The sequence below is a fragment of the Abramis brama genome, assembly GCF_963993115.1.
Source record: "Abramis brama genome assembly, chromosome: 1".
In the NCBI taxonomy this organism is placed as follows: Eukaryota; Metazoa; Chordata; class Actinopteri; order Cypriniformes; family Leuciscidae; genus Abramis; species Abramis brama.
In genome coordinates, this window is record NC_139963.1 from 48543573 (window position 1) to 48563782 (window position 20210).

The window sequence follows — 20210 nt, forward strand, 5'->3', positions numbered from 1 at the left end:
CTGGACTAAAGCATCTGCCAACTCCTGGACAGTCTGTGGTGCAACCTGACGTTGATGGATGATGCTATGGACTGGTCTCGCTCCAATACCTTCGTCTTGCAGGAACTGCTGACACACTCCAGCCACATGAGGTCTAGCATTGTCTTGCATTAGGCGGAACCCAGGGCCAACCGCACCAGCATATGTTCTCACATGGGGTCTGAGGATCTCATCTCGGTACCTAATGGCAGTCAGGCTACCTCTGGCGAGCACATGGAGGGCTGTGCGGCCCCCCAAAGAAATGCCACCCCACACCATTAATGACCCACTACCAAACTGGTCATGCTGGAGGATGTTGCAGGCAGCAGAACGTTCTCCACGGCGTCTCCAGACTTTGTCACGTCTGTCACGTGCTCAGTGTAAACCTGCTTTTATCTGTGAAGAGCACAGGGCGCCAGTGGCGAATTTGACAATCTTGGTGTTCTCTGGCAAATGCCAAACGTCCTGCACGGTGTCGGGCTGTAAGCACAACCCCTGCCTGTGGACGTCGGGCCCTCATACCACCCTAATGGAGTCTGTTTCTGAACGTTTGAGCAGACACATGCACATTTGTGGCCTGCTGGAGGTCATTTTGCAGGGCTCTGGCAGTGCTCCTCCTGTTCCTCCTTGCACAAAGGCGGAGGTAGCGGTCCTGCTGCTGGATTGTTGCCCTCCTACGGCCTCCTCCACATCTCCTGATGTACTGGCCTGTCTCCTGGTAGCGCCTCCATGCTCTGGACACTACGCTGACAGACACAGCAAACCTTCTTGCCACAGCTCACATTGATGTGCCATCCTGGATGAACTGCACTACCTGAGCCACTTGTGTGGGTTGTAGACTCCGTCTCATGCTACCACTAGAGTGAAAGCACCGCCAGCATTCAAAAGTGACCAAAACATCAGCCAGGAAGCATAGGAACTGAGAAGTGGTCTGTGGTCACCACCTGTAGAACCACTCCTTTATTGGGGGTGTCTTGCTAATTGCCTACAATTTCCACCTGTTGTCTATCCCATTTGCACAACAGCATGTGAAATTGATTGTCAATCAGTGTTGCTTCCTAAGTGGACAGACTGATTTCTCAGAAGTGTGATTGACTTGGAGTTACATTGTGTTGTTTAAGTGTTCCCTTTATTTTTTTGAGCAGTGTATGTACTGTACTCGTTGTAGCGCTTTGGGTTTAAGAAAAGTGCAATATAAATAAAATGTATTATTATTATTATTATTATTATTATTACAAATAAACTTTCTTAGAATATTGAGTTAGTTTGTAAATGTTTTAGGAACATACCATCCTTTTAATGTTTTTTTTTTTTAATGGATATTGTCACGTTCCCATACATAAAATAGAATGTTTGAAAAATGTAAACGTTCTTAGAACATTTTTAGAAAATAATTTGTTAGCTGGGTTTCTAATTTCAGCAATCTTAAGATGCTGTCTGACTGGATGGGAAGGAAATACAGATGGTTTATTTCCCTAAAAAATGAATAAGGAAATACTTTTCTAGAGAACTAGTTTAACATTACATTCCAGTTAAACTGACTTTTCAAGATTTACGTCTCAATCATTCTGTTTATTTCAATAATTAAAACAATCATTGCATGTAGTCAATTAGCAGCAGCTAATTGCAATCAGCAGCAGCAATAAATTATGAATTATTAAAATAATAAAGACAGAAATAGCAGAAATGAAACATTCACATCTTAATAAGCAAAAAGGTGACCTCAGCTCAAAGACTTCCCCACAAAAGTCAATAACCTTTAAACTCTTTCACTTTCTTACTGCCACAACAGGTGATGTTAAGAATGCAAAACATTTTCCACATCACATTGTGTATATATAAACGCAGTTTACAGAGAAGTTTACAGATGCTGCTCATGACCGATGATGCAGAGATGGGGGACGACAGTACTCAGGTTTGATTTTACTACTTCTAAAAATATTACTGCTACATTGTGTGTGTACATACAATCAATTCCAATGGAAGTTGAGCTTCATGCTCAAGTAGTAAATTGTGTTGAGATTTTTTTAAATATCAAGTGAAAAATGCGTGGGCAGCCAATCGTTGTGAGGTTCAGTTAGTGACGTCTGTCTTGAGCATATAAAATATGCAGATTACGCCTGAGTTTATGCTGAATTTAGTGTGTAAATCATATTGTTTAGACATTTGATGCTTTGCAGTTGTCATATACAGTATATGCTAAATATTGCAGTTTGGATGCTTTCATTGTGCACTGTAAAAATTTTCCAGGAATTTACAGGATTAAAGAGCATTATTTTATAATAAATTAATAGTTAGAAATTTACAGTAAAATTATTGCATGCTGGGTCATTTTCTTAAGAATTACTGTTAATCAACAGCAAAATGATACTTATCTAATGGGCCATCTTTTGTCTCATGAATATATAATTAGTTCCCTTGCAAATAATTTTGGCTTAGGGCAAATTGAAGTTTCATAACTCTATTTATTTAGGCTATTTTTTTTTTTTTTTTTTACTGTTGTAGCCTACTAGAGCTGACTTGAATGAATTGTTTGCTTTATTTCATATTGTATAGCTTCTTATACCATTTACTTATACTTTTATAATGGCTATTATTGATCATTAAAACTGACATTTAACAAAAAAAAAAAGAGACAGGGTTGTGTTTTATGTCAGGTTTAATTGTATTACAGTGAAGATAATTAGAGTACATATGCCCGAACCATATATTAATAAGTTTAATATTTTTTTTAAATGTAAACAAAAAGAGGCAGGGTTGTGTTTTATATTTTGTTTTGTTACAATGTAGGCGTTGCCTGAACCACATTTGTGTGGCTATTATGTTTAAGATTTTTAAAATTAAAACAAAAAGAGGCAGAGTGGTGTTTTATAGCATATTTCGTCTTTCGGTTACCTAAAATATACATACATAGATAACTGGAGTAGCCAGAGCGAGCTGAGTGACGTTATCAAGAATGCTGCTTTTCCATTTGCAGAATTACGGAACTTAATTCGTTCCGATTTGAATTTGGCATACTTGGCATTGAGAAACACCCTATATATCCTTGGAAAGCTCTAAGACTCTAGCTTTCATATTTAAAAACTAAAAAGAAATTAAATAGCAACAGTAATTTATTCATTTGTGATAAGTGAATGCATCTAAGTCATAAGGGGCGTTGAGACCTTTATAATGAAATCAAATTGATATGGTCAAATCGGCGTCATTGTTCATTACTGTGTTTAGTTTGCGGTGTAGGAAGCCTCAGTCAGGACACGCAGAGCTGACGTTGTAATGGCAATGGGGGTGGGTGGGGGTGGGGTTGTTTTCGACACTCGCGCTGTACACGGTAAACCAATCACAACAAACTGAGCTGTCTGGCCAATTAGAGCAGAGTAGCTCGCGGAAAGAAGGGATTTAGAGAGATTGATTCATATGGCTAGTCGTTTCAGAATCATTGAGAATGTGGTGATGTGCAAATGTATATTATGAAGGAATTAAACAGTTTTTTGACCTTTGATGCATGTAAACCTGTTGTAAGAGACTCTAAAACAACATCAGGAAACTTTAAAATAGAATAATTGGGGCATTTTAAGACAAAAACAAAGTAATCAAAGTAAATTAACTGTTTATTTCTTCAGCAGGCAGAAATAAAGCACTGTGGAACATTAGAAATCACTACAGATCTACAACAGGAAAGGCTGCCTAAAAAAATGGATACATTTCACAGACTTCATCTTGAAGGCAGACATCACAATAAACTGAGAGCTACAGATATTCTTCAGTTAAATTCTGTACATTCATTACAGACCCATGAGTCTTGTGCTGAAGAGGAACTGATTCAAACGTACATACAAAAACTACTGATGATGGACTACAGAGCAAGATACATTAAAACTAAAGAAATCGATGACGAAGTACACAATGAACAAGGCAGCTATGATTCATTAAGACAAGAGGCAGAGGGTTTTTTTTCAAATGTAAGGTCAGTGTCTAATAAAGAAAACAGTAAATCTAAACAAATTCACCCGATGGATGTTCAGATGGCCGTGTTTCATTGTGCTGATGGTTTCCTGAAGCAGCTGATGGTCACTAAACTGTCCCAGTGTCAGTACGCTCTGCCTCTGCTTGTTCCTGATCCAGACACACAACAAATTGAGTTTCCTCTCTGGACATTCAGACAAATCAACAAGAGCTGGAAGATGAGAAACACCAACAATGAGATCATCAGTCAAACCCATCCGATCTACAAGGCGCAAACTCCAATGGTGTTTTTCTTTAGGTTTGGCTCTGTGTCCTCATCCAAGTCTCAGCTGATGAACAGTCTGATCAATGAGAAACACAACACGTTCTTCCACAGGAACTGCCCAGGCAGCAGCAGAACCAGAGTCCTGATGGATGGAGTGGTGGAGATCACCTGGTTCTGCCCCTCTGGATCATATGATGATAAATTCACGGACTGTGTTGCGTTCTGTAATCTACACGGTGATGCAGGAGATCATGAGAAACAGCTGCAGATCCTCACGGAAATGGCCTCAGTCAATGTTGTTCTTCTACCACAACTTCAGAAGAATGACAAAAACATGATAAAACTTCAACCACTCTACAAGGACTCAAAGCCACTCATTTGTCTTTTTACAGAGGATGATTCTGATGTAACTGTGATAAACAAAAAATATAGGATTGGTCTGAAAAACACAAATCAGTCAGATGTATCTGAAGAACTCAGAAGAGCTATAAATGATTGTCTCTCAGAATCATCCTCCACTTTCAGACTTGAAGATGTGTCTAAACACTCAGACATCAGAGTAGATGAGGAAGATGATGAAGACTGTAGGAGAGGAAGAGAAGCAGCACAGCAGATGATGAGTTTACTGGAGAAGAAAGATCTGACAGAAATCAAAGAATCATTTCTGCCTCATCAGGGGAAACTGTGGCATCAGTGGAGTCAGAAGAACAAAGAACTACATCGACCTCGAGCAAATGAGACGGAAATGGACATCAGTAGAAAACAAAATGAGATGAAGAAAATCCGTGAACAGCAGCATGAATCTGACATTAGTGAGTTTATGAAGTTCTTCATTAAGGAAATGAACACAGATACTGGATATAAGATGTATTTCATTAAATGGCTCGGAATCATCATGGATGAATATATCTCAGCTGACCTTTCTGATCTACATCATAAGTGTAATGAAAAATGGTCAGCAGTCTTACAAATGAAAGACAATGATGATGAATCTGAACAACTGACAGCTGAACAAGCAGAACTTGATAGAATATCTGGGAAACTTCAAGCTGCATCCTTTGGTTTGGAGCACATCATGAGGGAGATCGGTCAGATCTATGAATCATGTTCATCTGTGAAGAAGAACAAGAAAGATCTGCAGTTTGACTTCTCTTCTCTCCCGAGTCTTGCAGCAAAGATGATGATCTCTGGATTTCCACTGGAGCTGATGGATGGAGATGCTGCTCATGTTCCTGTGATCTGGATTTCTGCTGTTCTAGATAAACTCATCCAGAAACTGGGAGACCAGAGAGTCTTTGTGCTGTCAGTTTTAGGGCTTCAGAGCTCTGGGAAATCCACCATGCTGAATGCCATGTTTGGACTCCAGTTTGCCGTCAGTGCTGGCAGGTGCACCAGAGGAGCTTTCATGCAGCTGGTCAGAGTCTCAGACGAGATGAAAACACAGATGAACTTTGACTATATTCTGGTTGTTGATACTGAGGGTCTTCGTGCTCTAGAACTGGCTGGAAGTTCAACAAGACATCATGACAATGAATTGGCCACATTTGTTGTTGGTCTTGGAAATCTGACCTTGATCAACATCTTTGGAGAAAACCCATCTGAGATGCAGGACATTCTACAGATTGTTGTTCAGGCCTTCCTGAGGATGAAGAAGGTCAGACTGAATCCCAGTTGTGTGTTTGTGCATCAGAACGTTTCAGACGTCACAGCTGGAGAGAAAAACATGGAGGGAAGGAGACGACTGCAGGATAAACTGGATGAGATGACAAAACTTGCTGCTAAAGAGGAAGTGTATGATGCTGAATGTTTCAGTGATGTCATTGACTTTGATGTTCAGAATGATGTGAAGTATTTTGCTCATCTTTGGGAGGGCAGCCCACCAATGGCACCACCAAACCCAAAGTACTGCGAGAATATTCAAGAACTGAAGGAAACTATTATGTCTCATGCCTCAAAATCACATGGAATGATGCAAATAGACTTAAAAAATCGTACTAAAGATCTCTGGGAGGCTTTACTGAAGGAACGATTTGTCTTCAGCTTCAGAAATTCTCTGGAGATTTCAGCCTATAGGAAACTGGAGACCGAATACAGCAAGTGGTCCTGGAGTCTTCGCAGTGCCATGATGGAAACTGAGAACAAACTACACATCCAAATAGAAAATGAAGCAATTCATGAGGTTGAGGAAACTGATCTTCAAACAGAACTGAAGACGACAAGTGAAGAAGTGGAGAAATCAATGTCTGAATTCTTTGAGAAAGATGCAGAAATACTGATTCAGTGGAAAACGTCATTTGAAATCAAAATCAAAGATGTTCAGGAAAACATTGTGAGAGAAACAAAAAAGAAATTAATTGGGATTCTTCAGCAGCGAGACCTGAAGAAAAAGATTGATGCTCAGAGGACACATCATGAAAACACTCTCTATGAAAAGAGCAAAGAACTTCCCTTAAAACTCAAAGACAAAGTAAATGATGATGAAACACTAAAGAAAGAGTTTGAATTGTTTTGGGAACAGAGTGTGAATAGGATTGTCTCAGACACTCCTCCAATCAAAGACATTGACATAATGAGAGATGTGAGGGATATCTTCAGTAACATCAATGAAAGTGCTCCTGTAGATCACATTAAAGAGAACAGTGATTTCACCAAGATTTTCACTGTGTCGAGTTATTGTGAATATGTTATTTTCAAAAAGTCCACAAAAAAGGGGGTTAGAGAGGTGGTAAAGGGTGCTTACCGAAAAGTTAAAAAAACATTTGGATACAGTCGAACTCTGTCTCCAGAGAAGGAAGCTGAAATCAAGTCATTAATCACAGATGTTGAACAGCAGACAGACAAAATGATTGAGTCATTTAACATTACAAAGATGGGCTACAACATCAGCTGCATTCAACAACTCACAGGTTACATCAAGAACAGAGTAACAGAACATCAGAAAGGAGTGAAATATGAGTTCAAGAATGAATTTGTCATTGATTTGGTTCTTTCCATCTGTGAGAGAGCAAACAAGATGATCAAAGACCAACAAAGACTGTTCAAGGAAGCCAATGATCCTGGAATATATGTTGAGAAGAAGAGAGAAGAGTACTATAGTATTTTCCAGAAATACTGTCATGAAGCAACATCAGCTCCCATTTTTGGTAAGATCATCTGTCAAAAACTTAAAGAGCCCATTGAGCAGAGTGTCTACAAGAAGACTGCCAGATATCTGACATATGAATTGATGAAAAACTGTGAATCACTGAATGGAAACAGATCAAATCTGGAGAAACACATCCTGAAGACACTGGCAGAAGAGGAGGATTTTGTCAAATACATGGATTACATGAATTATCCCAGTCATCACGTTAAGAGTTTCATCAGAGATGAAGTCAGTCGGTACATCACTGATAAGTTCAGTGTCAGTGTTTTACCCAAGATGAAGGAGAACATTAAACTCTTGCAGCAGAAGATCATGAAAGCAGCGCATGAATCTACTGAACATGTTCAAGCGAACAGAGGAGATGTTGGTTTGTGGTTGAAGAGTTTCACACAGAAGCTCTCAGATGTGCTGATCTTCTCTGAAAAAGACCTCAGTGGAGTGAAACATGAGGATGTTGATGATTTCAACCTCCTAGAAGATGTGATAAGACAAGAACTTCCTACTATAATGTCTGAAATCAGCAGTGGATTCAACACAGAGACATTTCCAGTAAAGTTGGACAGTAAGTTCAGACCATATCAGCTTCTGTTTGATCACTTCTGTCAGTGCTGTTGGGTTCAGTGTCCGTTCTGTGGAGCCGTCTGTACCCACACTACAAAAAATCATTATGGAGATCACAGTGCTCCTTTTCATCGTAGTATTGGTCTGAATGGAATATATTACAATAATACATCTAACTTGTCTACTCATATCTGCACATCAGCAGTAGCAAACCACACTCTATATTTTCATCCCAATGCCTCAGATGATAATGTCCTCTGGAGAGAATACAGAAGAGCAGGAGGAGTTTATGCAGACTGGAGCATCACCCCTGATCTCACTGAACTGCCCTACTGGAAGTGGTTTGTCTGCAGATTCCAGAAAGATCTGGAAAAATACCACAAGAAAACATTTGAGGGGGAAGGAGAGATTCCAGATGAATGGAGAAAATACTCAAAACAAGAAGTTATTGAGAGTTTGGATAAATACATGTAAATGAACAAGTAAAATAAGTTTCTTTTGGTTTTCGACTCACAGAACACTTTGAAATTAGTACCTGTTTGTCGCTTCAGTGAGTCTGAAATCATACCTCAGTTCACAGAATACATCAGAGATGAGTTAAAGATTTGAAGGGTTCTGTTTTTAAAAAATATATTCATCACATCAGTATCTGTAAAGTGATCTCTACTTAAATGCTCTGTTCCAGACAGCTCTGAACTCAAAGTTTTCCCACATTCTACTTTAAAATAATGACTGGAAAGCAGCTCAATTATCCCAGACTTCAGTGAGAAGTGTCATTTGATGTCATTTCAAAGATACTGGCAACTATTTTGCAGTTATTTAAAAAAAAATGTTTTTTTCAATTTTACCTATATTGCGTTTTATTTTAGATTTAGTATTTTATGGGTGTCAAAGTTAATTGTTTAAATTAAAATTAAGTTCTTAAACGTTTGGGAGGAACATATTCATTTAATCCAACCAATCAGTGCTAGAATAAGCGTATAGCCTACTGTATAAGCCACTGCTTACCACTGTCCTATGACAGTTTTCCACACCAACACCTCCTTAGCTGGTTCCCACTAAAGTCAAGAAAGTCAAGGGGGTAACTTTGGGGATCGGCTCAGGTGAAGTCTCGAGTTCAAGCACTCCATCACAGACAGTAATCCTCTCTTCCATTCAAATATTACGTGAACTTGTGAATTAAGATGATTTGAATGTTTAACACTAGCCCATTCTTTAATACAGTTATCACTATGTAGTGGCAAAGGCGGTGGAATGTGAAGGTTTCAAACTTATGAATATACGATATATACTGTGCATCTTAACCAAAAAATTTTATCATTTTTATTTTAGAGAACATTGAGTAATTAATTTTTTTTACTAATTACTTTAAAATTGGTTTCTAAAATCTGCTTAAAACTTAAACACAAATATGATACCCATTAGTGCTTTCAGTATCCTCCAATAAACTCCTCCAAATGTGTATCTTTGTGTCTGCCCATCTAACTTTCTATGGGATTAAAATATTACGTGAACTTGTGAATTAAGATGATTTGAATATGTTTAACACTAGGCCACTCTTTAATACAGATATCACTATGTAGTGGCAAAGGCGGTGGGATGTGAAAGTTTCAGTTTTCTTTTTTTGTCATTTTTATTTTAGAGAAAATTGTGAGTGATTTAAATGTTTTACTAATTACTTTAGTTTAAAGCTGCTTTCTAAAATCTGCTTAAAACTTAAACACAAATATAAAACCCATTAGTACTTTCAGTTCCATCCAATAAACTCCTTCAAATGTGTATATTTGTGTCTGCCCATCTAACTTTCTATGGGATTAAAACGTGGGCAAATTTTAAACCTGTATGTATGAATGCATGTGTTTGTGAATATGCACAAGAAGAAAACAAAAATAAACTTAATGTATTCATGTGAATTTATTTACCTCTGTGTGTGTGGCTAACAAGCAGTGGCGTCATGCCCATTCAAAGTGAGGGGGCACGTGCCCCCTCAGATTTTTCCTCCCTGATAATTTTTTTGTCACAACTTTATTCCTATTATGCTCCATAATATACCAGAGCCTATAACGACTCAAATGTATTCTTCTGTATGTGTAATAAATCGGTCAGCATCAGCCCTTTTTCCTAATATGGTGTCTGTGTATATCAAATCTAGAGCTACGCGCGTAGCGCTCTAGAATCTTTGCTGTGTATGTTCAAGCAACTCACTCGTCTCACACGTTGAGCTGGCAATGTTTTACAGATGGTCTTGAAGTGGTAAGTGGGCAAAGCAACAAATCAGCATTGAATTAGTTATCGGATGATATTAAAAGGTAGTGGGATTATTTGTGGTTGACCTGGAAATTTTAACTTGATCAAAAAGTTATGGATTTGATATTAGCTGCGAATTCAGAGCATTAACTTAAGTTGTGTCAGTGTAACGTTATCGATAGCTAGCCTAGTCTAACCGTAAACTAGTTGGCTAACGTTACTGCCATACAAATCTGATCGGTTTTGAAACATCTGTTCTGTTTTGTCTTGTGTCAAAGTCTCCAGCTGGTTCAATTGTTTTCAGTTTCATAGAAACGAGGGTGTTAAATTTGTTGTAGGCTAACTGCAAAATCCAACCTAACGTTATCAAGGCATTAGCTTTTCTGTTAGCTCATAAATTACTCTTTACAAGTTCCTTATTTAAAATATAATAATGAGCAGTGTAACTACAGTATTTCAATGATTTTACTAAAGTAATGTTACATATTACATTTGATTTGATTACTTTTTTACATTTCTGTCAAATATTAACCATTTTCAAATAAACGGGGTAGTGTTAACCTTATTCAGCACTGAAATCTGTCAAACTTCTTTCAAAGTCCTTCATCACATATTAATATTAAAATAACTTAATTTCAGAGCACCACAAAGTCAGACCTCGGCACCTTTATGTACCTTTAATGTAAGATCGTTCTTAGGTCACATACCAATTTAAAATCATAACATAAAAACTGCAATGGTACTGTTTTTAAAATCATGTGTAGTAGGCCTAAGTGTACAGTAAGTGTGTGTGTAAACATGCTTTAATGAAGTAGACTTCAAAAAGCTTTTGAATTTGAGCTTACAGTTCTTTCATCAACCTGTCTTTTACATAAACTTACAAAATAGATACTTTAACTTAGTCCTCAGATAGAGGAGGGTTGCTGCTAGCTCCGTTAAGGTATTTCTGTCCCTCCCAAACTGCATTGAAATGGTATGTTTAGCAGCCAGAATTTAAACATTTTCAGGGGGAGAAACCCCCTGACCCCTCCTAACATGATCCATATCACCCGTCAGAAAACAATTGCAACGTCTCAGATTGTGCCCTCCCAGAATTTTGGCTTGCATGACGCCCCTGCTAACAAGTTCCAGAGCAGGTTTTGCTTTAGGTAATAAATCTCTAACCGTAATTGGACCAATCAGCTGTGAGCATTAAGTGACCATTGTCTGATGCAATAAAGTCACTCCTTTAAATGATCTTGCTTTAAATTAAAGGGCACCTATTATGCAAAATTCACTTTTACATGGTGTTTGAACATAAATGTGTGTTGGCAGTGTGTGAGCAAAACCACCCTAGAATGATAAAAATCCACCCAGTAGTTTTTTTACTATCTCAATAAATCATAAGCACTGTCTCAGAACGCCCTGTTCTAAGATTGCTCTCACTGTGACGTAGAATTGCACTAAGCCCCACCGACGTGTTTGATTGACAGTCTGGTTTTGGCATATACCCCGCCCTCGGTGATCTGTACACCATCGCCATTGTTTCAACGACAGCCGGTAATGTCTCCTAAGAAGTGTAGGTGTTCTGTTGTGGGATGTAAGAATGGACATACTAGTCTTCACTGACATCAGAGCCACTGAAAACGCAGCGGATGGATTTTATTTATGAAGAAAAGGCGCCACTTAAACTTCCTAAATACAAGAATCATTTTCTGACTGACTGTTCAGTGAACGAGGGTCAAAGTTAATCCTCAAGTGTGGATCGTTGCCTACTGTTCGCGATCCAACGTCACCTCCAGAAGAAGTAAGTGTATTTTATGATTTTTGAGCAAATAGTCATTTCAATCTATGTCAGCCAGTTCAACAACAAATGCGTCTAAAGCTATTTATTGTCGTCGATGTCTCAACAAACAACGTCAGACAGTTTTATGTCACGTACATTATTTTTTGCAGCAATAACAAATGTAAAATGAATACCTCTCTATCTCCATAGACTACTTCATCTACTTCATATACATCTACTTCGCAAAGGAAAACTCGACTCGCAAACAAACTCGATCCACTTTGCAAAGGAAAACTCGACTCGCAAACAAACAGAAAGCAATGTGCAAGCACAAAGGTCAGTTTGAGTGAAAATGCAGTGGAGTAACAAATATGTATTGTGTTTTACAAATATAAATAAATGAGCCAAGATAATACTTCACAAATATATACAAACCATCCTTCAAATTGCATGTAACCTTTGAACAAATACCAAATCTAGTGCATACAAATGCATATCTGTCTGTTATGATTGTGTGACACTTCGCTTTTTATGAGATCTCTCGGCTCGATTTTTTCACAAATGCGTCCAGGCAGATTTTCTCACAAATGCATCCAAGCAGATTTTCTCACAAATGCAGTTGAGCAACTTCCTCTTCTAAAACAGTAGATGGCGCTAAACTAGAGGCTAATTTAGCGCTAGTCTTCCAGGAGAAGCACTGATTTGAAACTTGCCTTTGCCTACAGCTGAGTTTCTGTCTTATTTGATCTATAATTAACCTTTTTGAGGTTTTCTCTTGCAAAATGTTTATTGCATATCTAGACAGAAATCCACATTAGCACTTAGTAGCACTTCGCTCTCTAGGATAGGGGAATCTATAAGCTGAAAGCTCTACCATCATGTTGCTTTTTGTAATTTTTTTCTGCATCGGACTCATGCGAAATTACTAAATTAGTGATTATGTCTACACTTGAATCTATTTCTTTCGTTCTCCATAAATTAATGAGAACATTTCATTTAATTGAAAGGAGGGTCCCACTTATTTATTTATTTAGTTGGAATTCAGTCAGCTTAACTGTTAATGTAATAAAATAATTAATGAAAAAAAAATATATATATATACAATTGTTTCTTAACTTGCCTGTGACGTAGCCTATGCAGTGCCCAAATTATTATTTCGGACACACAAATGAAACCCGCTGCTCAATTAAATGAAATGTTCTCGCCATCTACTGTTTTAGAAGAAGAAGTTGCTCAACTGCATTTGTGAGAAAATCTGCCTGGACGCATTTGTGAGAAAATCTGCCTGGACGCATTTGTGAGAAAATCTGCCTGGACGCATTTGTGAGAAAATCTGCCTGGACGCATTTGTGAGAAAATCTGCCTGGACGCATTTGTGAGAAAATCTGCCTGGATGCATTTGTGAGAAAATCTGCCTGGATGCATTTGTGAGAAAATCTGCCTGGACGCATTTGTGAGAAAATCTGCCTGGACACATTTGTGAGAAAATCTGCCTGGACGCATTTGTGAGAAAATCTGCCTGGATGCATTTGTGAGAAAATCTGCTTGGATGCATTTGTGAGAAAATCTGCCTGGACGCATTTGTGAGAAAATCGAGCCGAGAGATCTCATAAAAAGCGAAGTGTCACACAATCATAACAGACAGATATGCATTTGTATGCACTAGATTTGGTATTTGTTCAAAGGTTACATGCAATTTGAAGGATGGTTTGTATATATTTGTGAAGTATTATCTTGGCTCATTTATTTATATTTGTAAAACACAATACATATTTGTTACTCCACTGCATTTTCACTCAAACTGACCTTTGTGCTTGCACATTGCTTTCTGTTTGTTTGCGAGTCGAGTTTTCCTTTGCGAAGTAGATTGAGTTTGTTTGCAAAATGCTGGATTTGTTTGTTAAATTATGGCACATAATTCGCTCCATAGTAAGTGTGTAAGTGTAAGTTGCGCGAAAGTTATCACAATTTGTTTGTGTGTGTGTGTGTGTGTGTGTGTGTGTGTGTTGCACACATAGACTATTGTGTCTTTTAGAAGAGTATAACAGCGTATGCAGGCAATTATGACACACACACAAACTTAGCGTGACTGCTCTGTTTACTCTCTCTCATACATCACTGACATAACACCGGAACAAATCCGGAAACACATGTACAAAGTGCATCATGGGAAATGTAGTCACATAACAGTGTTAACACAATATACAACATCTCCTTCCCCCTAATTCTTTTGAGGTAACACAAAGATTACAATTTAACTAATATCAGTAGTTATGAATTTATGAAATTCAACTTCTCTTTTGAACATTCAGTCTTCTTTTTGATTCCCTCATGTATATGAACACAACTAATTTCCTGGGAGTGAGGGTAGACTACCTCAAACCCTAGCTGACCCTTTTGGGGATTATTCTGCCCCGAAGCAATAAGGGTAGCTCCTAACTAAGTATAATCCAAGAAACGCTGAGGTGGGTGCCGCTCCCTAACTGGATATCGGCGGCCTATTTGGTTTCCATTTTCTGTCGGTACAACAGGTGATGCCTGTTCCTTTACAGATGGACAATTTGAGGTCTGGGTAGGCTCAGTGGTAAGTACTTCAGGAGCTGGCGTACTGCCACTAATTTGGTCAGTGACATCCGCGACTTCGGGAAGATCCGTAAATGCGTTGGCTCCCTTAAGCAACTGATCAGTGTGTCTCCTCCAAGACAAATTCCCAGCAGTTTTAACTTTATACGAGACTGGACCCGTCTGGGCCTCCACAGTAGCTGGAACCCATTTCGGACCACCACCATAATTCCGGGCCAGCACCGGTGAGCCTATCGAAAAGGTTCTGTCCTTTGCTCGCAGGTTCCGTCGCTGTACCTGATTCTTTTGTTGTCGTAAGACAGTTTCTTTGAGTGTTGCTGGTTTAAGCAGCTCAAAACTTGTCCTGAGCTCTCTATTTAACAACAAAGACGCTGGTGACGCTTTGGTAGTTGCGTGCGGAGTACTGCGATAGCACAGCAAGAAGCTATGAAGGCGTTGATGTAATGTCCCCTGCCCGAGTGAAGCTTTCAACGCATGTTTCATGGTTTGGACAAACCTTTCTGCTAACCCATTTGTTGCAGGATGGTAAGGTGATGACGTGATATGCTGCACCCCATTTGCTTGTAGAAATGTGGCCATCTCGTGAGATGTAAATTGGGGACCATTATCTGAGACAAGCTGCACTGGAGGTCCAAATCTACTGAAAATTTCTCCCAGTTCCTCACTTGTCTTTTCAGCTGAGGTAGATTTCATGATAGCCACCTCAGGCCACTTACTGTGTGCATCTACGACAACCAGCAGCATTTTGTCCTCAACTGGGCCTGCAAAATCGACATGAATGCGATGCCATGGTTTCTCTGGATATTCCCATGGGTGCAGCGGTGCCAGTTGTGGTACATTGCGTATGCGCTGGCATGACGTACATGTTCTTGCCTTTTCCTCAATTTGCCCGTCCACTCCTGGCCACCAGAAGTAACTCCTGGCAATTTCTTTCATTCGGACCATTCCACAGTGTCCCACATGCAACTGTTTTAGCACTTGCTTGCGCAGAGCCGGGGGAATAATCACTCTCCTTCCCCACAGCAAGCAGCCTGACTGCACTGAAAGTTCATGACGTCGAGAGATGTATGGTTTTAGCTCCAGGTCATCACTCTCCCCTTTTCCTGTCATGACGATATCCATGACCTTGGACAGGACAGGGTCATTGCGTGTGCTCTTACGTACTTGCACAGCTGTTACTGGGGCCCTTTCCACCTGGCTGAAGTAGAAAATTTCCGCAACTTGTGCCTCTTTTATCCTGTCAGCGAGAGGCAATCTGGACAGACCGTCCGCATTTCCGTGCAATTCCGACTTCCGATATTTGATGTCATAGGTGTGAGCGGATAACAACAAAGCCCATCTTTGCATCCTACTGGCAGCAAGAGAGGGAATGCCATGGTGTGGGCCAAAAATTGCAGTGAGTGGGCGATGGTCGGTCAGCAACGTGAACTTCCTTCCAAAGATGTACTGATAAAACTTGCGAACTCCGAACACAATGCTCAACGCTTCTCGCTCGATCTGAGCATAGTTAGCTTCTGCTTTACTCAGACTCCTGGAAGCAAATGCGATCGGCCTCTCTTGACCGTTTGGCATGATGTGGGACAAGACAGCTCCCACACCATATGGAGAAGCGTCGCAGGCCAGCTGGATGGGAAGAGCAGGGTCAAAATAAGTAAGGACATTTGACCTTAAAAGTGTCTCCTTTGCTCTTTTGAATGCCACCTGGCATTCAGAGGTCCACCTCCAATTTTTTTCATGAGACAACAATTTGTGCAGAGGTTTCAGCAGCATAGCAATGTTCGGTATGAAACGGCCATAATAATTTAGTAAACCGAGGAAAGACCGCAGCTGGCTTACATTTTTGGGCACTGGAGCATCCACAATGGCCTTAACCTTGGATGGAGATGTGTGCAAACCAGAGGCATCAATGACATGCCCTAAGTACTCGACTGAAAGCTGGAAAAATTCACATTTATCCTTGCGCACTCTCAATCCGTATTCTTTCAGTCTCTCAAGGGTAGCATCCAGGTGTTGTAAGTGTGACTCTTCATCAGTGCCAGTCACTAAAATGTCGTCTAAGTAACACACCACTCCTGGAAGGCCCGCCAGGATCTGATCCATCGCTCGCTGAAAAACGGATGGAGCCGAAGTAATTCCGAATGGTAACCGTTTATACCGAAATAGGCCTTTGTGGGTGTTGATGGTGAGAAGTTCTCTGGACTGTTCCTCAACATGCATCTGCAGGTATGCTTGGTTGAGGTCGATTTTACAGAATTTTTGCCCTCCTGTCAGCCCCGCAAAAAGATCATTAATGTGAGGCAAGGGGTATTGTTCTGCTGACAACACTGGATTTACAGTGACTTTAAAATCTCCACAGATCCTTATACTGCCGTCTTTCTTTAAAACTGGAACAATGGGTGTTGCCCACTTACTCACACTGACTGGTTCCAGCACACCCTCCTTCATGAGTTCAGCTAAGCTTGCCTCTACCTTGGGTTTTAGCGCATACGGAAGGGGTCGGGCCTTTAAAAATTTTGGCTGGCTTCCCGGCTCTACAGTCAATTTCACTTTGATTCCCTCCATGCTGCCCAACTCCTGTTTGAAAACATCACTGTGTTTTCGGAGAATACCTTCAAGGTCCAGTGTTTTAGGTGTCATCATATGTATGGCCGACCAGTCCACCTTGAGTTGTTCCAGCCAAGAACGTCCCATCAACGAGGGGTAACCACCCGAGACCACATACAGAGGCAGTTTTTTTGTTTGTCCGTTCAGTTCAACTGTTACCTGAGTGAGTCCTTTCATTGTCACCGTTTCCCCAGTGTAAGTCTTAAGAACCACATCAGGTGGTGTGAGTGGCAGGTGGCTCAGTATTTCGCTGTATACCGCATCCGACACAAACTAATCTGTCCCGAAGTGTGTCATTTAGCACTTCACCAAATTCGCAGTGTTCAGCTAATTTTTTTAAAACTGCTACAAACATTGTCACGGTTTCTCCTTCCAGCTGATTTCGTCGGTGAAATCGAAATCGCTCTGCAATTACTAAGGGCTTTGGAGAGAAATGCGCTTTGAGAGTGCCCACTAATTGAGCATACGTTTTCTCTCCCGGTTTTTCTGGCTGCAGGAGGTTTCGCAGTAGTGCGTATGTCTTTGGACCCATCACACTTAAAAAAGTGGGTACTACTTTCTCTTCAGTAATGGCATTCGCTGCTACAAAATACTCAAATCTTTCTGTGTAAGAGCTCCACTGCTCACTACTTTCATCAAAGGGACCAATGTTGCCAAAAACTGCTGCCATTTTGTACCGTTCTCTGTCGTTTTCAATCAATTCAGTCACTTATCTGAATCGTTGTCTTTCTTCCCTCTCTTCAGTCAAGACGTGGATTAGCAGCAGGCTCGTATTATTTCTCATTTCCAGCGATCTCGCCGTCAAACCGCTTCATTTCCGCATTTACACCACACACGCGGATTAACGAGATCCTCGTCGCCACTTTATTGTGTCTTTTAGAAGAGTATAACAGCGTATGCAGGCAATTATGACACACACACAAACTTAGCGTGACTGCTCTGTTTACTCTCTCTCATACATCACTGACATAACACCGGAACAAATCCGGAAACACATGTACAAAGTGCATCATGGGAAATGTAGTCACATAACAGTGTTAACACAATATACAACATCGACTGTAAAAAATATGGACGTAGTGTCTGTGACGTCACCCGTTGGTTTCTGAAGAGCATTTTTGAAGCCTAAAGTAGGCGGAGCCGGCCGTCGCCATCTTGGCCTCGCGTCACTCCCGGATAACAGAAAATAGGCAAACAGGAGGGGCGTGAGTGGAGCTGAGGAGCCGAAATCACCTAGCTCGACGTCAAAGATATAAACACTGTTTTATATCTATGATATAAAACTGTTTTATATCTATGATATATCTATAAACACTGTTTATATCTATGGCTCGACGTGATCGAGTTAGCTGATGATGTAAAGCCAATTAAAAGTTCCTGTTTTTGCCCGTCGAAATATTATAATATTTAAAAGACACGGCTACAAGTGAGACTGTGTATTGTGATTCTGTACTATTCTGCTAACGTTAGTTGAAAATGTATTATGCAGTAACTTAATATTACTCTGAGAGTGTGTGTGTGACAGTGATTTATGTGCACATGTCAGTCACTCTTTCTTATGGTCCGTCAGCACGGCATCGCTCGTCAAGTTCGTAGAGAGCTTATTCAGTCCATTTTAAATTCTGATTTTGGCCGCCTCTCAAATGGGTTATATTACCTATGAAGTTCAAGTAAATGCGCTAGAAAATCCGCGCTCATTCATGGATGTGCATTTATAGCATGTACGGAGAAAGCGCCGACGCCTGCATGATTTCATCTGGCGTAAGCATATTATAATCTATACCTGTTCCGTGAGAGCAGAACGAACGAGCCTTTATTGACGTTTTTAAATCTGAAAACTCCAAAAAGCAACGAAATTGTCAGACATCCATTAGTGCATGTTCACAGAGGAAAACTGAAATACAGCGCTGGTTGTTCTCTCTGTGGCAGGGCCAATGAAATTCTTCCTGCCTGCATGTGGTTGGTTAGTCCACTTGTTGAGTTTCCTCCTATCAGTGGGCTGTAGCAGCATATATAAACGGGCTGGCTATGGTGTTAACGAGTCACCGCCCCTTCACGGATCGTCATTCGGTCGCCATCCAGGTATGTTGTGTGATGTTAGCTGGGTTGTCAATGGTATAATGTAGCTAACATTAGCCTATTTTCAGAGTGGCATACGAGTTTCCTGCGGCTGGCAGTTTATTGAGTTTGTTCCTCCTCTGGTAGGTGAAGTCATATTGGTTTTACACTTTGTATCCACTTGTATTGTAGCGACATTTTTGTTGTGTACAGTCAAAGTTTGGGGTGAGAAGTACGGCCAGTATGAATGTTTACACCTCAATATGGAAGTGCTTAGTTTCCGCTGGCACACACTGTCCTCCCGATCGACTGGACGAGCCCTTAGTCTGCATGTATGCGTTTATCTGCCTGACTGGTTTGGTTCCCAGGAATCGTACCCATAAGGTATGTGATTTAAGTCATTCTCGCCTGGGTCGCGTGGCAATCTTTTGTCAAGAGAAACAGATTTTTAAGTAATTGTTCGTAGTTAATTCGTCTGATTGTTAACTTGTAATTCTATAGATGCATCAAGTACGGATGGGTGGCGTCTGCATGGCCGATTAGCTTTCTTGCGGTTGGACTGCGTGGAACTACTGTCCGAAGGCGCTGTTGCTTTGCTGTTAACAATTGGACGGACATCGTTGTATTTTGTGTTTGTGTATTACGTGTGTGTATGCGTGTGTGTGTTTGTGGTTTATATCTTTTTCTTTTGTATTAGTTATTTTTTTGTATTTTGATTTCAAATCTGTAAGGTTTAAATTGAAAAGTGTGAACACCCCTAGTCCATTCGTTGTCTCTGTAAAGTGACAATTCTGAGTGTGTTTCAACTGACAATTCTGAGTGTGTTTCAACTGTGACAATTCTGAGTGTGTTTCAACTGACAATTCTGAGTGTGTTTCAACTGACAATTCTGAGTGTGTTTCAACTGTGACAATTCTCTGTGTAACTTCATTCTGTCGTTACAGGAGCTGAGTGCGTAAAGCAGGGGTGGATTGCTGGTGGTGGTCTTTCTCACGAGTGCT

General features: G+C 40.2%; 1 protein-coding gene across 1 annotated transcript; it reads left to right on the forward strand.

Moving 5' to 3' along the window:
- Window positions 1-331: 331 nt before the first annotated feature.
- LOC311097491 (interferon-induced very large GTPase 1-like) lies at window positions 332-8426 on the forward strand (the record flags this gene model as incomplete). The annotated part of the gene is made up of 3 exons (XM_084137197.1): window positions 332-736; window positions 3807-5187; window positions 5254-8426. The coding sequence occupies 3 exons, from the start codon at window positions 332-334 to the stop codon at window positions 8424-8426; spliced, it is 4959 nt and encodes a 1652-aa protein (XP_083993323.1).
- Between the last annotated feature and the right edge of the window lie 11784 nt (window positions 8427-20210).